This window comes from Pseudophryne corroboree, chromosome 11 (genome assembly GCF_028390025.1).
Source record: "Pseudophryne corroboree isolate aPseCor3 chromosome 11, aPseCor3.hap2, whole genome shotgun sequence".
Taxonomy (NCBI): domain Eukaryota; kingdom Metazoa; phylum Chordata; class Amphibia; order Anura; family Myobatrachidae; genus Pseudophryne; species Pseudophryne corroboree.
Genome location: NC_086454.1, coordinates 314334477 through 314358394, shown reverse-complemented (window position 1 = coordinate 314358394; position 23918 = coordinate 314334477). Strand labels below are relative to the sequence as shown.

The following is a 23918-nucleotide window of genomic DNA, read 5'->3' as shown; positions in this document are numbered from 1 at the left end:
GGGGTTGACATGTCCCTCGTCCACCTGCTTGCGGCGCACCTCGGGGGGAGGCCGGGGAGGGGGATTTTGTGGTGGATGCTTAATGGTCTCTGCCACTCTCAGTTTTGGCGCTGCTTGCACCTCGATGGGTTGCCATTCCTCTTTACATATCGCAGCCTATAGAGAACAGAAGAGGTGTCAGTGCTGGCGGGAAGGCAAGAGAGGCACATCTCAGTTACCCCCTAATATGCCCCAATAACATCCGGAATACTCACCAGGAGGTAAATAATGGCTGCGATACCAAGACACACTGTGCCCAAGATGGTGGCCAGGATGAATCCTCCGGGCACTGCCAACCTGTGGGAATGGAGTAGTATAATTGTTGTCATGTTGATAAAGGATGCATATATAAAACCCTGGGGCGAGACACAAAATTTACCCCCTCGGCACCTCCTCAGTTACCCAGTATATACAGTATAGAAGTCTGATCTCCACTGTATATATATAATACACGGGCACTCCTTATTCATCCTGTCACAGGCTGCGCTGCATAGACTGTATATGTATAATACACATTCACTCCTTACTCATCCTGACACAGGCGGCGCTGCATAGACCGTATATGTATAATACACGTGCACTCCTTATTCATCCTGTCACAGGCGACACTGCATAGACTGTATATGTATAATACACATTCACTCCTTATTCATCCTGTCACAGGCGACACTGCATAGACTGTATATGTATAATACACATTCACTCCTTATTCATCCTGTCACAGGTGCGCTGCATAGACTGTATATGTATAATACACATTCACTCCTTATTCATCCTGTCACAGGTGCGCTGCATAGACTGTATATGTATAATACACATTAACTCCTTATTCATCCTGTCACAGGCGACACTGCATAGACTGTATATGTATAATACACATTCACTCCTTATTCATCCTGTCACAGGTGCGCTGCATAGACTGTATATGTATAATACACATTCACTCCTTATTCATCCTGTCACAGGCAGCGCTGCATAGACTGTATATGTATAATACACATTCACTCCTTATTCATCCTGTCACAGGCAGCGCTGCATAGACTGTATATGTATAATACACATTCACTCCTTATTCATCCTGTCACAGGTGCGCTGCATAGACTGTATATGTAGAATACACATTCACTCCTTATTCATCCTGTCACAGGTGCGCTGCATAGACTGTATATGTATAATACAACACATTCACTCCTTATTCATCCTGTCACAGGTGCGCTGCATAAACTGTATATGTATAATACACATTCACTCATTATTCATCCTGTCACAGGCAACACTGCATAGACTGTATATGTATAATACACATTCACTCCTTATTCATCCTGTCACAGGCAACACTGCATAGACTGTATATGTATAATACACGTGCACTCCTTACTCATCCTGTCACAGGCAGCGCTGCATAGACTGTATATATATAATACACATTCACTCCTTATTCATCCTGTCACAGGTGCGCTGCATAGACTGTATATATATATAATACACATTCACTCCTTATTCATCCTGTCACAGGCAACACTGCATAGACTGTATATGTATAATACACATTCACTCCTTATTCATCCTGTCACAAGCGACACTGCATAGACTGTATATGTATAATACACATTCACTCCTTATTCATCCTGTCACAGGCGACACTGCATAGACTGTATATGTATAATACACATTCACTCCTTATTCATCCTGTCACAGGTGCGCTGCATAGACTGTATATGTATAATACACATTCACTCCTTATTCATCCTGTCACAGGTGCGCTGCATAGACTGTATATGTATAATACACATTAACTCCTTATTCATCCTGTCACAGGCGACACTGCATAGACTGTATATGTATAATACACATTCACTCCTTACTCATCCTGTCACAGGTGCGCTGCATAGACTGTATATGTATAATACACATTCACTCCTTATTCATCCTGTCACAGGCAGCGCTGCATAGACTGTATATATATAATACACATTCACTCCTTACTCATCCTGTCACAGGCAGCGCTGCATAGACTGTATATGTATAATACACATTCACTCCTTATTCATCCTGTCACAGGCAGCGCTGCATAGACTGTATATGTATAATACACATTCACTCCTTATTCATCCTGTCACAGGCAGCGCTGCATAGACTGTATATGTATAATACACATTCACTCCTTATTCATCCTGTCACAGGTGCGCTGCATAGACTGTATATGTAGAATACACATTCACTCCTTATTCATCCTGTCACAGGTGCGCTGCATAAACTGTATATGTATAATACACATTCACTCCTTATTCATCCTGTCACAGGCGGCGCTGCATAGACTGTATATGTATAATACACATTCACTCCTTATTCATCCTGTCACAGGTGCGCTGCATAGACTGTATATGTAGAATACACATTCACTCCTTATTCATCCTGTCACAGGTGCGCTGCATAGACTGTATATGTATAATACAACACATTCACTCCTTATTCATCCTGTCACAGGTGCGCTGCATAAACTGTATATGTATAATACACATTCACTCATTATTCATCCTGTCACAGGCGGCGCTGCATAGACTGTATATGTATAATACACATTCACTCCTTATTCATCCTGTCACAGGCAACACTGCATAGACTGTATATGTATAATACACGTGCACTCCTTACTCATCCTGTCACAGGCAGCGCTGCATAGACTGTATATATATAATACACATTCACTCCTTATTCATCCTGTCACAGGTGCGCTGCATAGACTGTATATATATAATACACATTCACTCCTTATTCATCCTGTCACAGGTGCGCTGCATAGACTGTATATGTATAATACACATTCACTCCTTATTCATCTTGTCACAGGTGCGCTGCATAGACTGTATATATATAATACACATTCACTCCTTATTCATCCTGTTACAGGTGCGCTGCATAAACTGTATATGTATAATACACATTCACTCATTATTCATCCTGTCACAGGCAACACTGCATAGACTGTATATGTATAATACACATTCACTCCTTATTCATCCTGTCACAGGCAACACTGCATAGACTGTATATGTATAATACACGTGCACTCCTTACTCATCCTGTCACAGGCAGCGCTGCATAGACTGTATATATATAATACACATTCACTCCTTATTCATCCTGTCACAGGTGCGCTGCATAGACTGTATATATATAATACACATTCACTCCTTATTCATCCTGTCACAGGTGCGCTGCATAGACTGTATATGTATAATACACATTCACTCCTTATTCATCCCGTCACAGGTGCGCTGCATAGACTGTATATATATATAATACACATTCACTCCTTATTCATCCTGTCACAGGTGCGCTGCATAGACTGTATATGTATAATACACGTGCACTCCTTATTCATCCTGTCACAGGTGCGCTGCATAGACTGTATATATATAATACACATTCACTCCTTATTCATCCTGTCACAGGCAACACTGCATAGACTGTATATGTATAATACACATTCACTCCTTATTCATCCTGTCACAGGTGCGCTGCATAGACTGTAGTGTATATGTATAATACACATTCACTCCTTATTCATCCTGTCACAGGCAGCGCTGCATAGACTGTATATGTATAATACACATTCACTCCTTATTCATCCTGTCACAGGTGCGCTGCATAGACTGTATATGTATAATACACATTCACTCCTTATTCATCCTGTCACAGGTGCGCTGCATAGACTGTAGTGTATATGTATAATACACATTCACTCCTTATTCATCCTGTCACAGGCAGCGCTGCATAGACTGTATATGTATAATACACATTCACTCCTTATTCATCCTGTCACAGGTGCGCTGCATAGACTGTATATGTATAATACACATTCACTCCTTATTCATCCTGTCACAGGCTGCGCTGCATAGACTGTATATATATAATACACATTCACTCCTCATTCATCCTGTCACAGGTGCGCTGCATAGACTGTATATGTATAATACACATTCACTCCTTATTCATCCTGTCACAGGCTGCGCTGCATAGACTGTATATATATAATACACATTCACTCCTCATTCATCCTGTCACAGGCAGCGCTGCATAGACTGTATATATATAATACACATTCACTCCTTATTCATCCTGTCACAGGTGCGCTGCATAGACTGTATATGTATAATACACATTCACTCCTTATTCATCCTGTCACAGGCAGCGCTGCATAGACTGTATATGTATAATACACATTCACTCCTTACTCATCCTGTCACAGGTGCGCTGCATAGACTGTATATGTATAATACACATTCACTCCTTATTCATCCTGTCACAGGTGCGCTGCATAGACTGTATATGTATAATACACATTCACTCCTTATTCATCCTGTCACAGGTGCGCTGCATAGACTGTATATATATAATACACATTCACTCCTTATTCATCCTGTCACAGGCAGCGCTGCATAGACTGTATATGTATAATACACATTCACTCCTTATTCATCCTGTCACAGGTGCGCTGCATAGACTGTATATGTATAATACACATTCACTCCTTATTCATCCTGTCACAGGTGCGCTGCATAGACTGTATATGTATAATACACATTCACTCCTTATTCATCCTGTCACAGGCAGCGCTGCATAGACTGTATATGTATAATACACATTCACTCCTTATTCATCCTGTCACAGGTGCGCTGCATAGACTGTATATGTATAATACACATTCACTCCTTATTCATCCTGTCACAGGTGCGCTGCATAGACTGTATATGTATAATACACATTCACTCCTTATTCATCCTGTCACAGGCAGCGCTGCATAGACTGTATATGTATAATACACATTCACTCCTTATTCATCCTGTCACAGGCAGCGCTGCATAGACTGTATATGTATAATACACATTCACTCCTTATTCATCCTGTCACAGGTGCGCTGCATAGACTGTATATGTATAATACACATTCACTCCTTATTCATCCTGTCACAGGTGCGCTGCATAGACTGTATATGTATAATACACATTCACTCCTTATTCATCCTGTCACAGGCAGCGCTGCATAGACTGTATATGTATAATACACATTCACTCCTTATTCATCCTGTCACAGGTGCTCTGCATAGACTGTATATGTATAATACACATTCACTCCTTATTTATCCTGTCACAGGTGCGCTGCATAGACTGTATATATATAATACACATTCACTCCTTATTCATCCTGTCACAGGCAGCGCTGCATAGACTGTATATGTATAATACACATTCACTCCTTATTCATCCTGTCACAGGTGCGCTGCATAGACTGTATATATATAATACACATTCACTCCTTATTCATCCTGTCACAGGTGCGCTGCATAGACTGTATATGTATAATACACATTCACTCCTTATTCATCCTGTCACAGGTGCGCTGCATAGACTGTATATGTCTAATACACATTCACTCCTTATTCATCCTGTCACAGGTGCGCTGCATAGACTGTATATGTATAATACACATTCACTCCTTACTCATCCTGTCACAGGTGCGCTGCATAGACTGTATATGTATAATACACATTCACTCCTTATTCATCCTGCCACAGGCAGCGCTGCATAGACTGTATATGTATAATACACATTCACTCCTTATTCATCCTGTCACAGGTGCGCTGCATAGACTGTATATGTATAATACACATTCATTCCTTACTCATCCTGTCACAGGTGCGCTGCATAGACTGTATATGTATAATACACATTCACTCCTTATTCATCCTGTCACAGGCAGCGCTGCATAGACTGTATATGTATAATACACATTCACTCCTTATTCATCCTGTCACAGGTGCGCTGCATAGACTGTATATGTATAATACACATTCACTCCTTATTCATCCTGTCACAGGCAACACTGCATAGACTGTATATGTATAATACACATTCATGCCTTACTCATCCTGTCACAGGTGCGCTGCATAGACTGTATATGTATAATACACATTCACTCCTTATTCATCCTGTCACAGGTGCGCTGCATAGACTGTATATATATAATACACATTCACTCCTTATTCATCCTGTCACAGGTGCACTGCATAGACTGTATATGTATAATACACATTCACTCCTTATTCATCCTGTCACAGGTGCGCTGCATAGACTGTATATGTATAATACACATTCACTCCTTATTCATCCTGTCACAGGTGCGCTGCATAGACTGTATATGTATAATACACATTCACTCCTTATTCATCCTGACACAGGTGCGCTGCATAGACTGTATATATATAATACACATTCACTCCTTATTCATCCTGTCACAGGTGCGCTGCATAGACTGTATATGTATAATACAACACATTCACTCCTTATTCATCCTGTCACAGGTGCGCTGCATAGACTGTATATGTATAATACACATTCACTCCTTATTCATCCTGTCACAGGTGCGCTGCATAGACTGTATATGTATACAGGTTGAGTATCCCTTATCCAAAATGCTTGGGACCAGAGGTATTTTGGATATGGGATTTTTCCGTATTTTGGAATAATTGCATACCATAATGAGATATCATGGTGATGGGACCTAAAGCTAAGCACAGAATGCATTTATGTTACATATACACCTTATACACACAGCCTGAAGGTAATTTTAGCCAATATTTTTTATAACTTTGTGCATTAAACAAAGTGTGTCTACATTCACACAATTCATTTATGTTTCATATACACCTTATACACACAGCCTGAAGGTCATTCAATACAATATTTTTAATAACTTTGTGTATTAAACAAAGTTTGTGTACATTGAGCCATCAAAAAATAAGATTTTACTTACCGATAAATCTATTTCTCGGAGTCCGTAGTGGATGCTGGGGTTCCTGAAAGGACCATGGGGAATAGCGGCTCCGCAGGAGACAGGGCACAAAAAGTAAAGCTTTTCCAGATCAGGTGGTGTGTACTGGCTCCTCCCCCTATGACCCTCCTCCAGACTCCAGTTAGGTACTGTGCCCGGACGAGCGTACACAATAAGGGAGGATTTTGAATCCCGGGTAAGACTCATACCAGCCACACCAATCACACCGTACAACTTGTGATCTAAACCCAGTTAACAGTATGATAACAGCGGAGCCTCTGAAAGATGGCTTCCTTCAACAATAACCCGAATTAGTTAACAATAACTATGTACAATTATTGCAGATAATCCGCACTTGGGATGGGCGCCCAGCATCCACTACGGACTCCGAGAAATAGATTTATCGGTAAGTAAAATCTTATTTTCTCTATCGTCCTAGTGGATGCTGGGGTTCCTGAAAGGACCATGGGGATTATACCAAAGCTCCCAAACGGGCGGGAGAGTGCGGATGACTCTGCAGCACCGAATGAGAGAACTCCAGGTCCTCCTTAGCCAGAGTATCAAATTTGTAAAATTTTACAAACGTGTTCTCCCCTGACCACGTAGCTGCTCGGCAGAGTTGTAATGCCGAGACCCCTCGGGCAGCCGCCCAAGATGAGCCCACCTTCCTTGTGGAGTGGGCCTTTACAGATTTAGGCTGTGGCAGGCCTGCCACAGAATGTGCAAGTTGGATTGTGCTACAGATCCAACGAGCAATCGTCTGCTTAGACGCAGGAGCACCCATCTTGTTGGGTGCATACAATATAAACAACGAGTCAGATTTTCTGACTCCAGCTGTCCTTGCAATATATATTTTTAATGCTCTGACAACGTCCAGTAACTTGGAGTCCTCCAAGTCACTTGTAGCCGCAGGCACTACAATAGGCTGGTTCAGATGAAATGCTGACACCACCTTAGGGAGAAAATGCGGACGAGTCCGCAGTTCTGCCCTGTCCGAATGGAAAATCAGATATGGGCTTTTGTAAGATAAAGCTGCCAGTTCTGACACTCTCCTGGCCGAAGCCAGGGCTAGAAGCATGGTCACTTTCCATGTGAGATATTTCAAATCCACCTTTTTTTAGTGGTTCAAACCAATGAGATTTTAGGAAGTCCAAAACCACATTGAGATCCCACGGTGCCACTGGAGGCACCACAGGAGGCTGTATATGCAGCACTCCCTTAACAAAGGTCTGGACTTCAGGGACTGAAGCCAATTCTTTTTGAAAGAAAATCGACAGGGCCGAAATTTGAACCTTAATAGATCCCAATTTGAGACCCATAGACAATCCTGATTGCAGGAAATGTAGGAATCGACCCAGTTGAAATTCCTCCGTCGGAGCACTCCGATCTTCGCACCACGCAACATATTTTCGCCAAATTCGGTGATAATGTTGCACGGTTACTTCCTTCCTTGCTTTAATCAAAGTAGGAATGACTTCTTCCGGCATGCCTTTTTCCTTTAGGATCCGGCGTTCAACCGCCATGCCGTCAAACGCAGCCGCGGTAAGTCTTGAAACAGACAGGGACCCTGCTGAAGCAAGTCCCTCCTTAGAGGTAGAGGCCACGGATCTTCCGTGATCATCTCTTGAAGTTCCCGGTACCAAGTCCTTCTTGGCCAATCCGGAACCACTAGTATCGTTCTCACGCCTCTTTGCCGTATAATTCTCAATACTTTTGGTATGAGAGGCAGAGGAGGAAACACATACACCGACTGGTACACCCAAGGCGTTACCAGCGCGTCCACAGCTATTGCCTGCGGATCTCTTGACCTGGCGCAATACCTGTCCAGTTTTTTGTTGAGGCGAGACGCCATCATGTCCACCATTGGTCTTTCCCAACGGGTTACCAGCATGTGGAAGACTTCTGGATGAAGTCCCCACTCTCCCGGGTGAAGATCGTGTCTGCTGAGGAAGTCTGCTTCCCAGTTGTCCACTCCCGGGATGAACACTGCTGACAGTGCTATCACATGATTCTCTGCCCAGCGAAGAATCCTTGCAGCTTCTGCCATTGCACTCCTGCTTCTTGTGCCGCCCTGCCTGTTCACATGGGCGACTGCCGTGATGTTGTCCGACTGGATCAACACCGGTTTTCCTTGAAGCAGAGGTTCTGCCTGGCTTAGAGCATTGTATATTGCTCTTAGTTCCAGAATGTTTATGTGAAGAGACGTTTCCAGGCTCGTCCATACTCCCTGGAAGTTTCTTCCTTGTGTGACTGCTCCCCAGCCTCTCAGGCTGGCGTCCGTGGTCACCAGGATCCAATCCTGTATGCCGAATCTGCGGCCCTCCAATAGATGAGGACTCTGCAACCACCACAGAAGAGACACCCTTGTCCTTGGAGACAGGGTTATCCGTAGGTGCATCTGAAGATGCGACCCTGACCATTTGTCCAACAGATCCCTTTGGAAAATTCTTGCGTGGAATCTGCCGAATGGAATTGCTTCGTAAGAAGCCACCATTTTTCCCAGGACTCTTGTGCATTGATGTACAGACACCTTTCCTGGTTTTAGGAGGTTCCTGACAAGCTCGGATAACTCCTTGGCTTTTTCCTCCGGGAGAAAAACCTTTTTCTGAACCGTGTCCAGAATCATCCCTAGGAACAGCAGACGAGTTGTCGGCATTAACTGGGATTTTGGAATATTCAGAATCCACCCGTGCTGTTTTAGCACTTCTTGAGACAGTGCTAATCCCATCTCTAGCTGTTCTCTGGACCTTGCCCTTATTAGGAGATCGTCCAAGTATGGGATAATTAATACGCCTTTTCTTCGAAGAAGAATCATCATCTCGGCCATTACCTTTGTAAAGACCCGAGGTGCCGTGGACAATCCGAACGGCAGCGTCTGAAACTGATAGTGACAGTTTTGTACAACGAACCTGAGGTACCCCTGGTGTGAGGGGTAAATTGGAACGTGGAGATACGCATCCTTGATGTCCAAGGATACCATAAAGTCCCCCTCTTCCAGGTTCGCTATCACTGCTCTGAGTGACTCCATCTTGAACTTGAACTTCTTTATGTACAGGTTCAAGGACTTCAGATTTAGAATAGGCCTTACCGAGCCATCCGGCTTCGGTACCACAAAAAGAGTGGAATAATACCCCTTCCCTTGTTGCAGAAGAGGTACCTTGACTATCACCTGCTGAGAGTACAGCTTGTGAATGGCTTCCAAAACCGTCTCCCTTTCGGAGGGGGACGTTGGTAAAGCAGACTTCAGGAAACGGCGAGGTGGATCTGTCTCTAATTCCAACCTGTACCCCTGAGATATTATCTGCAGGATCCAGGGATCTACTTGCGAGTGAGCCCACTGCGCGCTGTAATTTTTGAGACGACCCCCCACCGTCCCCGAGTCCGCTTGAGAAGCCCCAGCGTCATGCTGAGGCTTTTGTAGAAGCCGGGGAGGGCTTCTGATCCTGGGAAGGAGCTGCCTGTTGCTGTCTCTTCCCTCGACCTCTGCCTCGTGGCAGATATGAATAGCCCTTTGCTCTCTTATTTTTAAAGGAACGAAAGGGCTGCGGTTGAAAGGTCGGTGCCTTTTTCTGTTGGGGAGTGACTTGAGGTAGAAAGGTGGATTTCCCGGCTGTAGCCGTGGCCACCAAATCTGATAGACCGACTCCAAATAACTCCTCCCCTTTATACTGCAAAACTTCCATATGCCGTTTTGAATCCGCATCGCCTGTCCACTGTCGCGTCCATAAAGCTCTTCTGGCCGAAATGGACATAGCACTTACCCGTGATGCCAGTGTGCAGATATCCCTCTGTGCATCACGCATATAAAGAAATGCATCCTTTATTTGTTCTAACGACAGTAAAATATTGTCCCTGTCCAGGGTATCAATATTTTCAATCAGGGACTCTGACCAAACTACCCCAGCACTGCACATCCAGGCAGTCGCTATAGCTGGTCGTAGTATAACACCTGCATGTGTGTATATACTTTTTTGGATATTTTCCATCCTCCTATCTGATGGATCTTTAAGTGCGGCCGTCTCAGGAGAGGGTAACGCCACTTGTTTAGATAAGCGTGTTAGCGCCTTGTCCACCCTAGGAGGTGTTTCCCAGCGCTCCCTAACCTCTGGCGGGAAAGGGTATAATGCCAGTAATTTCTTTGAAATTATCAGCTTTTTATCAGGGGCAACCCACGCTTCATTACACACGTCATTTAGTTCTTCTGATTCAGGAAAAACTATAGGTAGTTTTTTCACACCCCACATAATACCCTGTTTAGTGGTACCTGTAGTATCAGCTAAATGTAACGCCTCCTTCATTGCCAAAATCATATAACGTGTGGCCCTACTGGAAAATACGGTTGATTCGTCACCGTCACCACTGGAGTCATCGCCTGTGTCTGGGTCTGTGTCGACCGACTGAGGCAAAGGGCGTTTCACAGCCCCTGACGGTGTTTGAGTCGCCTGGACAGGCACTAATTGATTGTCCGGCCGTCTCATGTCGTCAAACGACTGCTTTAGCGTGTTGACACTATCCCGTAGTTCCATAAATAAAGGCATCCATTCTGGTGTCGACTCCCTAGGGGGTGACATCCTCATATTTGGCAATTGCTCTGCCTCCACGCCAATATCGTCCTCATACATGTCGACACACACGTACCGACACACAGCAGACACACAGGGAATGCTCCTAACGAAGACAGGACCCACTAGCCCTTTGGGGAGACAGAGGGAGAGTTTGCCAGCACACACCAAAAGCGCTATATATATATATCAGGGAAAGCCTTATAATAAGTGCTCCCTTATAGCTGCTTTGTTATATCAAAATATCGCCATAAATTTGCCCCCCCTCTCTGTTTTACCCTGTTTCTGTAGTGCAGTGCAGGGGAGAGACTTGGGAGCCGTCCTGACCAGCGGAGCTGTGAGAGGAAATGGCGCCGTGTGCTGAGGAGATAGGCCCCGCCCCTTTTCTGGCGGGCTCGTCTCCCGCTATTTAGAGAAATCAGGCAGGGGTTAAATATCTCCATATAGCCTCTGGGGGCTATATGTGAGGTATTTTTAGCCTTTATATAGGTTACATTTGCCTCCCAGGGCGCCCCCCTCCCAGCGCCCTGCACCCTCAGTGACTGCCGTGTGAAGTGTGCTGAGAGGAAAATGGCGCACAGCTGCAGTGCTGTGCGCTACCTTTAGAAGACTGCAGGAGTCTTCAGCCGCCGATTCTGGACCTCTTCTGACTTCAGCATCTGCAAGGGGGCCGGCGGCGCGGCTCCGGTGACCATCCAGGCTGTACCTGTGATCGTCCCTCTGGAGCTTGATGTCCAGTAGCCAAGAAGCCAATCCATCCTGCACGCAGGTGAGTTGACTCCTTCTCCCCTCAGTCCCTCGCTGCAGTGATCCTGTTGCCAGCAGGAATCACTGTAAAATAAAAAACCTAGCTAAACTTTTTCTAAGCAGCTCTTTAGGAGAGCCACCTAGATTGCACCCTTCTCGGCCGGGCACAAAAATCTAACTGGAGTCTGGAGGAGGGTCATAGGGGGAGGAGCCAGTACACACCACCTGATCTGGAAAAGCTTTACTTTTTGTGCCCTGTCTCCTGCGGAGCCGCTATTCCCCATGGTCCTTTCAGGAACCCCAGCATCCACTAGGACGATAGAGAAAACAAAGGTTTCACTATCTCACTCTCACTCAAAAAAGTCCGTATTTCGGAATATTCCGTATTTCGGAATATTTGGATATGGGATACTCAACCTGTAATACACATTCACTCCTTATTCATCCTGTCACAGGTGCGCTGCATAGACTGTATATGTATAATACACATTCACTCCTTATTCATCCTGTCACAGGTGCGCTGCATAGACTGTATATATATAATACACATTCACTCCTTATTCATCCTGTCACAGGCAGCGCTGCATAGACTGTATATGTATAATACACATTCACTCCTTATTCATCCTGTCACAGGTGCGCTGCATAGACTGTATATGTATAATATACACGCACACCTTACTCATCCTGTCACAGGTGCGCTGCATAGACTGTATATGTATAATACACATTCACTCCTTATTCATCCTGTCACAGGCTGCGCTGCATAGACTGTATATGTATAATACACATTCACTCCTTATTCATCCTGTCACAGGCTGCGCTGCATAGACTGTATATGTATAATACACATTCACTCCTTACTCATCCTGTCACAGGTGCGCTGCATAGACTGTATATGTATAATACACATTCACTCCTTATTCATCCTGTCACAGGCAGCGCTGCATAGACTGTATATGTATAATACACATTCACTCCTTATTCATCCTGTTACAGGTGCGCTGCATAGACTGTATATGTATAATACACATTCACTCCTTATTCATCCTGTCACAGGTGCGCTGCATAGACTGTATATGTATAATACACATTCACTCCTTATTCATCCTGTCACAGGCAACACTGCATAGACTGTATATGTATAATACACATTCACTCCTTATTCATCCTGTCACAGGCAACACTGCATAGACTGTATATGTATAATACACATTCACTCCTTATTCATCCTGTCACAGGCAACACTGCATAGACTGTATATGTATAATACACATTCACTCCTTATTCATCCTGTCACAGGTGCGCTGCATAGACTGTATATGTATAATACACATTCACTCCTTATTCATCCTGTCACAGGCAACACTGCATAGACTGTATATGTATAATACACATTCACTCCTTATTCATCCTGTCACAGGTGCGCTGCATAGACTGTATATGTATAATACACATTCACTCCTTATTCATCCTGTCACAGGCAACACTGCATAGACTGTATATGTATAATACACATTCACTCCTTATTCATCCTGTCACAGGTGCGCTGCATAGACTGTATATGTATAATACACATTCACTCCTTATTCATCCTGTCACAGGCAGCGCTGCATAGACTGTATATGTATAATACACATTCACTCCTTATTCATCCTGTCACAGGTGCGCTGCATAGACTGTATATGTATAATACACATTCACTCCTTATTCATCCTGTCACAGGTGCGCTGCATAGACTGTATATGTATAATACACATTCACTCCTTATTCATCCTGTCACAGGCAGCGCTGCATAGACTGTATATGTATAATACACATTCACTCCTTATTCATCCTGTCACAGGTGCGCTGCATAGACTGTATATGTATAATACACATTCACTCCTTATTCATCCTGTCACAGGTGCGCTGCATAGACTGTATATGTATAATACACATTCACTCCTTATTCATCCTGTCACAGGCAGCGCTGCATAGACTGTATATGTATAATACACATTCACTCCTTATTCATCCTGTCACAGGTGCGCTGCATAGACTGTATATATAATACACATTTACTCCTTATTCATTCTGTCACAGGTGCGCTGCATAGACTGTATATGTATAATACACATTCACTCCTTATTCATCCTGTCACAGGCAGCGCTGCATAGACTGTATATGTATAATACACATTCACTCCTTATTCATCCTGTCACAGGTGCGCTGCATAGACTGTATATGTATAATACACATTCACTCCTTATTCATCCTGTCACAGGCAGCGCTGCATAGACTGTATATGTATAATACACATTCACTCCTTATTCATCCTGTCACAGGCAACACTGCATAGACTGTATATGTCTAATACACATTCACTCCTTATTCATCCTGTCACAGGTGCGCTGCATAGACTGTATATGTATAATACACATTCACTCCTTATTCATCCTGTCACAGGTGCGCTGCATAGACTGTATATGTATAATACACATTCACTCCTTATTCATCCTGTCACAGGTGCGCTGCATAGACTGTATATGTATAATACACATTCACTCCTTATTCATCCTGTCACAGGCAGCGCTGCATAGACTGTATATGTATAATACACATTCACTCCTTATTCATCCTGTCACAGGTGCGCTGCATAGACTGTATATGTATAATACACATTCACTCCTTATTCATCCTGTCACAGGCAGCGCTGCATAGACTGTATATGTATAATACACATTCACTCCTTATTCATCCTGTCACAGGTGCGCTGCATAGACTGTATATGTATAATACACATTCACTCCTTATTCATCCTGTCACAGGTGCGCTGCATAGACTGTATATGTATAATACACATTCACTCCTTATTCATCCTGTCACAGGTGCGCTGCATAGACTGTATATGTATAATACACATTCACTCCTTATTCATCCTGTCACAGGCAGCGCTGCACAGACTGTATATGTATAATACACATTCACTCCTTATTCATCCTGTCACAGGTGCGCTGCATAGACTGTATATGTATAATACAACACATTCACTCCTTATTCATCCTGTCACAGGTGCGCTGCATAGACTGTATATGTATAATACAACACATTCACTCCTTATTCATCCTGTCACAGGTGCGCTGCATAGACTGTATATGTATAATACACATTCACTCCTTATTCATCCTGTCACAGGTGCGCTGCATAGACTGTATATGTATAATACACATTCACTCCTTATTCATCCTGTCACAGGCAGCGCTGCATAGACTGTATATGTATAATACACATTCACTCCTTATTCATCCTGTCACAGGTGCGCTGCATAGACTGTATATGTATAATACACATTCACTCCTTATTCATCCTGTCACAGGCAGCGCTGCATAGACTGTATATGTATAATACACATTCACTCCTTATTCATCCTGTCACAGGCAGCGCTGCATAGACTGTATATGTATAATACACATTCACTCCTTATTCATCCTGTCACAGGCAACACTGCATAGACTGTATATGTCTAATACACATTCACTCCTTATTCATCCTGTCACAGGTGCGCTGCATAGACTGTATATGTATAATACACATTCACTCCTTATTCATCCTGTCACAGGCAGCGCTGCATAGACTGTATATGTATAATACACATTCACTCCTTATTCATCCTGTCACAGGCAGCGCTGCATAGACTGTATATGTATAATACACATTCACTCCTTATTCATCCTGTCACAGGTGCGCTGCATAGACTGTATATGTATAATACACATTCACTCCTTATTCATCCTGTCACAGGCAGCGCTGCATAGACTGTATATGTATAATACACATTCACTCCTTATTCATCCTGTCACAGGTGCGCTGCATAGACTGTATATGTATAATACAACACATTCACTCCTTATTCATCCTGTCACAGGTGCGCTGCATAGACTGTATATGTATAATACACATTCACTCCTTATTCATCCTGTCACAGGTGCGCTGCATAGACTGTATATACAGGTTGAGTCTCCCTTATCCAAAATGCTTGGGACCAGAGGTATTTTGGATATGGGATTTTTCCGTATTTTGGAATAATTGCATACCATAATGAGATATCATGGCGATGGGACCTAAATCTAAGCACAGAATGCATTTATGTTACATATACACCGTATACACACAGCCTGAAGGTCATTTTAGCCAATATTTTTTATAACTTTGTGCATTAAACAAAGTGTGTCTACATTCACAGAATTCATTTATGTTTCATATACACCTTATACACACAGCCTGAAGGACATTTAATACAATATTTTTAATAACATTGTGTATTAAACAAAGTTTGTTTACATTGAGCCATCAAAAAACAAAGGTTTCACTATCTCACTCTCACTCAAAAAAGTCCGTATTTCGGAATATTCCGTATTTCGGAATATTTGGATATGGGATACTCAACCTGTATATAATACACATTCACTCCTTATTCATCCTGTCACAGGTGCGCTGCATAGACTGTATATGTATAATACACATTCACTCCTTATTCATCCTGTCACAGGTGCGCTGCATAGACTATATATATAATACACATTCACTCCTTATTCATCCTGTCACAGGCGACACTGCATAGACTGTATATGTATAATACACATTCACTCCTTATTCATCCTGTCACAGGTGCGCTGCATAGACTGTATATGTATAATACACATTCACTCCTTATTCATCCTGTCACAGGTGCGCTGCATAGACTGTATATGTATAATACACATTCACTCCTTATTCATCCTGTCACAGGTGCGCTGCATAGACTGTATATGTATAATACACATTCACTCCTTACTCATCCTGTCACAGGCGGCGCTGCATAGACTGTATATGTATAAGGAGAGAGAATTGACTGCATAGGAAAGGAAAGAGTTAAACATCTGGTGAGGGGTGGACCTAGCTGTTAGGAAAGTACAGCCTTTTTAAGGGGAGGGTTTGATATATATAGGGAAGGTGAGGCCATCTTAGTTCTCTTGGTGGTGATTTGCTTTGGTAGGTGAGAGCTGCAGTGCAGGCATTTGTTTACACATAACTGTGCAAATTTTTACACAGATTACCCCCCCTCCCTTGGTAGTACTTCCTGTGCTGCAGTGCAGGCATTTGTTTACACATAACTGTGCAAATTTTTACACAGATTACCCCCCCTCCCTTGGTAGTACTTCCTGTGCTGCAGTGCAGGCATTTGTTTACACATAACTGTGCAAATTTTTACACAGATTACCCCCCCCTCCCTTGGTAGTACTTCCTGTGCTGCAGTGCAGGCATTTGTTTACACATAACTGTGCAAATTTTTACACAGATTACCACCCCCCTGGTAGTACTTCCTCCTCTCTTCCTTTAATTATCCCTGCTACAATGTCTGCCCGCCCTCAGCGTGTGTTACGGCCCCCGGCTCGGTACCGCGGGTCAGGCGGTCGAGCTGGGCCAGGGGATGAGGTGGGTGGCCTGGGGGACGGGGCTCCCTCCCCCGGGGCCTCCACAAGCACGGGCGTTCCACGGCGGGCCAGGTCGGCCTCGCCGCTAAGGGCCGGGTCGGCCAGGCGGGGGCGGCGTGGAAGACCGGAGGTCCTTGCAGGCCGCCCTGAGGTTGACGGGCTGCGGCCCTCGCCTCAGGGATCATTGGAGTCCATGGCGATGTCGGGCACGCGCATGCGCGCCGCGGAAGGCGCTCCGGAGGTGCAACCTCGGCCCCTATCTCTCCTCCCTTGCCGCGGCCGAGTGCAAGTGCCGGGCGGGGAGAGAGGGAGGAAGGGGGATCGGGCGGTCGCCGCGCGGGGCCTGTCCGGGAGCCTCGCGCGGCGACTTTGGACGGAGCACAGGCCGGGACTCCTATGGTGGGAGGAGGTGGGACGCGCGCACGAGGTGCGCGCGCGCCCACGCTCGCACAGCGGCGCCGCCAGTACCTCTGTCCCCGCTCCTGACACCCCGGATGCCGGAGTTCACCAGGGGGAGGGGGCGCAGCAGGGGGGTGCAGCATTTGCCGCTTGACGGCGACGCTGGGCGCAGGTGAGTTGTGCTGGCGGACGGGGCCACGGAAAGGAACAAAAGGGGGGAGCGCGCACAGTATGCGCGTGAGCACTCTGCGGGCAGTACAGTTCGCGGGGGAAGGCGCGCTGCTGCACCGCAACTTTCTCTGTATCCACATGCCACTCCTCCTGAGACGGGGTGCAGCGGCCCTCGGGGGAGGAGGGGGGACAGGGAATGGGTCAGCGGCCGCATGACGTGCCGCTTCGCGTTACAGCGGGTCCTCCCCGGGATCGGGTGATGTTTCTGATCCGCTAGGCGGGGAGGAGGCGTTCTCCGAGGGGGAGAGTGGGTGGCTCAGTCGGGGGGCCCCCGCTTCCCCGTCGGGTCGGAGGGTGCCGGGTTCACGGGTCACGTCTGTCAGTCGGCGGGCGCGGGTTCGCGCCCAGGCACGGACCGGAGGCCCTTCGGGGGCCGTGGAAGGGGGTCGCGGCAAGCGGGATCCTCCCGGGGCGCTGGCGTCGGCTCTGGCCACAGTGGTGGAGGCGTTGGGGCCACTAGCCGCAGTAGCCTCCCCGAGGGCGGTGAGAGATTTCGGCCAGTCTGCGGGAGACAGTGGGCCTGGCAGGCAGAGGGCCTCAGCGGCGCAGCGGGTGGCACGAGCCTGCCGGGAGCTTGGGGCGGCCGCTGCGGAGCTTGAGCCAGGTACGGAGCAGGATGGACAAGGGCGCGCACCCACAGCGCCTCCCAGGCGTGGGGCCCGGCGTGCGCCGCAAGCGCGGGCCGGGTCCTCCTTTGCTTTGTCTATTTCAGGGAACCGCGAAGAGGTGGATTTGGCGGACTTCGTGGAGGACGACGTATGGGCTGAAGCGGATGAGGATTCCAGGTCGGAGCGGTCGACTGCATCCGGTGAGTGGGTACAGTCTGTATCGGTTTCAACCACGAGCTCGAGTTCGCGTAGCTTTTCTTCCTCCTCCTCTTCATCTTCTCTGTCGTCGCAGGCGTCCGATGTGGATAGCACTTCTAGGGCAAGGAAGAGGGCGGCGAAATTTGCCAGGCGCGCAGCGAAGCAGCAGAAGAGGCGTAAGCGGCGCAAGCAAGTTAGTGAGGAGGAGCGTAGGGCTAAGAAGCGGCGCGATCTGCCTGGGGTTGTGCGCTGCGAGTACACCGCAGTGATGCGGGGACTCCGAGACAGCTGCCGCAAAAAGATCCGTAGGGGTGACTTCGTGTACATATTCGTATTGACAAAGGCCATGAAGAAGGAATATAAGGCGGCGGCCGCTAAGAAGGGCATGGGGGCGGAGGCTTTCAGGTCCTTCGATAATTGGCTGGCCAGTTTCTGGGTGTTTGCGGCATGCTACTTGGAGGATAGGCCGGAAGAGCACATGAACGTTATCCGGTATCTGCATCTCGTACACGACATGCAGCGCACATCCGCGGGCTCGGAATGGCGCCGGTATGATCAGGAGTTTCGGGAGAAACAGGACGGCTTACGGGTCATGGACTTCGGATTTAAGGATGTGGAGGTCTGGCTCAAGGTAACCCGGGCCTCGCATCAGGAGGAGGAGCCTCAAAAACAGGTGGCGGGCGGGCGACGCGCAGGCGCACCAGCCCAGGGGTCCAGCGCGGACGGAGGATTTGCAAGGACAGGTGGATTGGCCGTTCACGGGGGAGGGCGTCCTGCCACGCGGGGAAAGTGTTTCGCGTTTAACAGCGGAACATGTTCCTTTGGCAAGCAGTGTCGTTTTCGTCACTCCTGCCAGCAGTGCGGAGGAGCCCACCCAGCCTCCTCTTGTTTCAAAGGCGGTCGACAGGGGACTCGGGGTAAACAAGCGTACCCTAGGCAGGCCGAGAGCGGGACCGCTCTGCAGAGCCCCAACGCCAATTAAGTTGGAAGCGATGGTCCGGTGGTTGGATTTGTATCCGAATAGAGGGGATGCAAAATTTTTGTTTGACGGTTTTAAGTTTGGTTTTCGCTTGCCTGTTGCGAGTGAAGTGTCCGTGCGCGCGCAGAGGAACCTCCAATCTGCCCGAGCCTTGCCGGTAGTGCTGCGGGAGAAAGTGGATAAGGAGGCCAGGTTGGGCAGAGTGGAGGGACCGTTTAGGTCACCCCCGGTGGATGACTTGGTCATCTCTCCGGTCGGGGTGGTTCCGAAGAAGACTCCAGGCGCTTTTCGGCTCATCCAGCATCTTTCTTACCCGCCGGGGGCGTCGGTCAACGACGCAATACCACCGGCTCATTGCTTGGTGGTGTATCAGTCATTTGACGAGGCGCTAGAGATGGTCCGCAGCTACGGGAACGGGGCCCTCATGGCTAAGATTGATGTTGAGTCAGCTTTTCGGTTATTGCCATTGCATCCGGACTCATTCCGTTTTATGGGTTTCCGGATTGGGGCGGAGTATTTCATCGACAAATGTTTGCCGATGGGATGTTCCGTTTCATGCTCATTTTTCGAGCGCTTTAGCACGTTTCTTCATTGGTGCGTGGAGTCTTCGTCAGGCGGTCACGGGGTTGCCCATTACCTCGATGATTTCCTGTGTGCGGGTCCGGCTAATGATGCAAGGTGCGGCGACTTGCTGTTTAGCATCCGGGCTCTTTTTTACCACTTCGGTGTTCCCGTGGCCGTGGACAAAACGGAGGGTCCGGCCTCCTGCTTGTCAATTTTGGGGATTGAACTTGACACGGTGGCGGGAGAGTGTCGCCTGCCCCGGGACAAGGTTTCGAAGCTCCGCGAAACCATTGGCCGGTTCGACGGCTCGCGTAAAGTTACGCTGCGGCAGGCGCAGTCCTTGCTGGGCATGCTGAACTTTGCTTGTCGGGTAATACCGATGGGCAGGGTTTTCTGCCGGAAGCTTTAAAGGGCGACGGCGGGGTGTGCCAGGCCTCATCATTTCGTGCGTTTGTCCTCCGAATTAAAAAGGGATTTGGCCGTTTGGGCCTCGTTCCTGGAGGATTTCAACGGAGTGAACATATGGCAAGCGCCAGCGGTGGACAGCGAGCGGTTGCAGCTGTTCACCGACGCTGCAGGTGCCTCTGGATTCGGTTGCTTTTTGGAGGGATCTTGGTGCGCGGCATCCTGGCCGGCAAACTGGCATAGCGAGGGTCTAACAAAAGATCTGGTGCTTCTGGAGCTTTTTCCCATTATTGTAGCGTTGGAGGTCTGGGGCGATCGGTTGGCTAATCGCAGCATATTGTTTAGATGCGATAATCTGGGCGTGGTGCATGCGATTAATAACCAGAGGGCAAAATCGCTGGTGGTTCTGCGGGTGCTTGGGCAATTGCTTTTGACGTGCTTGCGTAGGAACCTATGGTTCCGGGCACAACACGTGCCCGGTTTGGAGAACGGAATTGCCGACGCTTTGTCGCGTGGACAGTGGGAGAGGTTTTGGGTTTTGGCACCCGAGGCCGAGGAGCAAGGTTTTCACTGTCCCGGTTATGTTTGGCAGGTGATCGGGCCGGACTGGAGGGTCTAGCGTTGCGGTCAGTCGCGCCAGCCACGCTCAGGGCTTACGGACAAGCTTGGAGCGAGTGGGAGGAGTTTGTCCAAGGTCGTCAGCAACAAGGTAAGAGCAGGCATCGGCTGATGCTTTCTTTTATTTGGCAGCTTTACGTTTCCGGTAGGTCCCGAGCGGTGGTATCACGGTACTTGGCTGGGGTCTCATTTTTCTGCAAGCTGCGAGGCGTCCCTGATGTGACAAAAAGCGAGGTTCTGCGGAAGGCAATGAAAGGGTGGGCGCGGGTAGCGCCGACGCCACCAGATAGGAGGCGGCCCATCGATGCGGCTTTGTTGCCGGCCGTCATCGCGGCGGTGGGGCGAGTCGCGTCGTCCAGGTTTGAGGCGCTTTTGTTCAGTTTGGCGTTCTCAATGGCTTACCACGGGGCCTTTAGGGTTTCGGAGTTGGTAGCGCCTTCCAAGAGAGCAGATTCGCGCATGCTGGTCGGAGACGTTGTAGTGGGTGAGAGGTCCTTGCTGTGCAGATTGCGGCGCTCTAAGACGGACCAAGTGGGGAGAGGGCGCTGGGTCACTATGGTTCCAGCGCAAGAGGAGAGCGTTTGCCCAGTAGGTCTGGCAATGCAATATGTGGTGGTGCGACCCGTTAGGGAGGGGTCATGGCTATTGCATTAGGACGGGCTGCCAGTGACGAAATACCAGTTCCGTTGGATGCTGAGTCGTTGTTTGGCGGGCTTGGGCCTCCCACCCGCTGCGTTTGGTACCCATTCCTTTCGAATAGGCGCGGCGACGTCGGCTGCTGCGGCGGGTTTCTCCAGAACTGAAATCCAGGCGGTGGGGCGATGGAAGTCGTCAAGTTACAGACGATATATTCGCCCCGTTGCATGAGAGGTCGGATTGCGCTTAGTGCCTTGTTTTATTTGCAATGTATTATGTTGTTCCAGTTCTGTGAGTTATGGTGTTGTGCGTCTGTTGGTGTTTCCCCCTTTTGTTATCCTACTCAGGGATTAGCTACTTGTCGTTGCTGGCATGAGTCGGCAGCGGGGGTCTGGAGTTATTTTGCGATTTTTTGCCTGACTTGACGGACTGAATTCTAATCTACAATTCGGCTAATCTGTTCTAATCAGAGTCCCTCAGCAGGTCTTTACGCTTTCACCTCCAGCTGAGTTTTTACATGCGTTTCCCATTTTATACACCCCCCCCCCCCTTGATTAATTTCGTTTGTTTTTATTTGAACTTCCCCCTTTTGTGTGTCTATTTGCGCTTTAAATTGGCAACGAAGCATGGTGCAGATCGGCTAGGCCGTGACTGCTGCAATAGCGAGAACTAAAGTTTTTCTTTTGGCAGATCCTTCAGGTGAAAGCAATTAATAAGCCTTTTAGTAATCAATTTTACCCCTCTTTTCCCCTTCAGGTTGGTTTGAAGACAATTTGGCTATTTGGGTGGTTGGCCACTCTTACATTTACTGGGCAGCCAGGTTTGTGGCCTCGGAAGGGGCTCAGGCGTTGCTTGGAGCGCAGGGTGTCAGATGGCTTGGCTGGCGAGGGATGATGTGGAGCGAGCTGAGGAGTAGGTTAGTTAGTCAGGCCAGCAAGCATGGAGTTCCTAGGGTCTTGGTTGTCCATCTAGGTGGCAACGACCTGGGGAAGAGGACATCCTTGGATCTGCGGTGGGCCATGATACAGGATCTGGCAAGTGTGGCCGCAGTATGGACCAATTGTGTGTTGGTTTTTTCAATGATGGTGCCAAGGTTGTGTTGGAGGGGTGTGGCGGATGGGCGCCAGATTGACGAGGCCCGGAAAAAGGTGAACGGGGCGGTGGCAAAGTGGGTGCTGTCCCACGGAGGGAGGGTGGTTCGCCACCCGAGGATTCGGTTCAGAGACAGCCACCTTTTCCGGCCTGATGGAGTACATCTATCCAATGAGGGGATGATGTTTTTTCTGGAGGATCTAGGTTTCGTTTTGCAGGAGTTAGGGTAGGTTTTATGGTGGCGGTGCGAAAGGCTTTGGGGATGAGTCTTTCGCTGTTGGCGGAAAAGAACAGCAGTTCTGTATTTGTATGGAAAACTGTAGTGTTTTACAGTTTGGTGTGGTTTAGGTGCACTCACCTCCATCGACTTATGGCCGCTTGACCACCCATCCGGGAAGGCAGCGGCAGGGCACCCAGGAGCGGTGGGTAGTCACTGTGGGGGTTGAGTTGTCACCTATTACCGGTTTGTGATAAGTTTTAGTAAATTTAGATGGTTAGTTATTTAAGGTTAATTTAGGTTAATTGAGACGTTCTTTTGGGCCGCCACCAT

The 23918-nt window shown here is 47.4% G+C and overlaps 1 protein-coding gene across 1 annotated transcript in view; it reads right to left on the bottom strand.

The window, feature by feature from the left end:
* The window catches only part of LOC134969588 (cytochrome b-245 light chain), a 91547-nt gene that overhangs the window by 1364 nt on the left and 66265 nt on the right, over positions 1-23918 (bottom strand). Inside the window, exons 5-6 of the mRNA XM_063945647.1 lie at positions 255-336; positions 1-156 (exon numbers count right to left, since the gene is read on the bottom strand). The exon at positions 1-156 is cut by the window's left edge and continues 1364 nt beyond it. Coding sequence (XP_063801717.1) covers positions 1-156; positions 255-336 — 238 coding nt within the window. The remainder of the gene's footprint in view (positions 157-254; positions 337-23918) is intronic.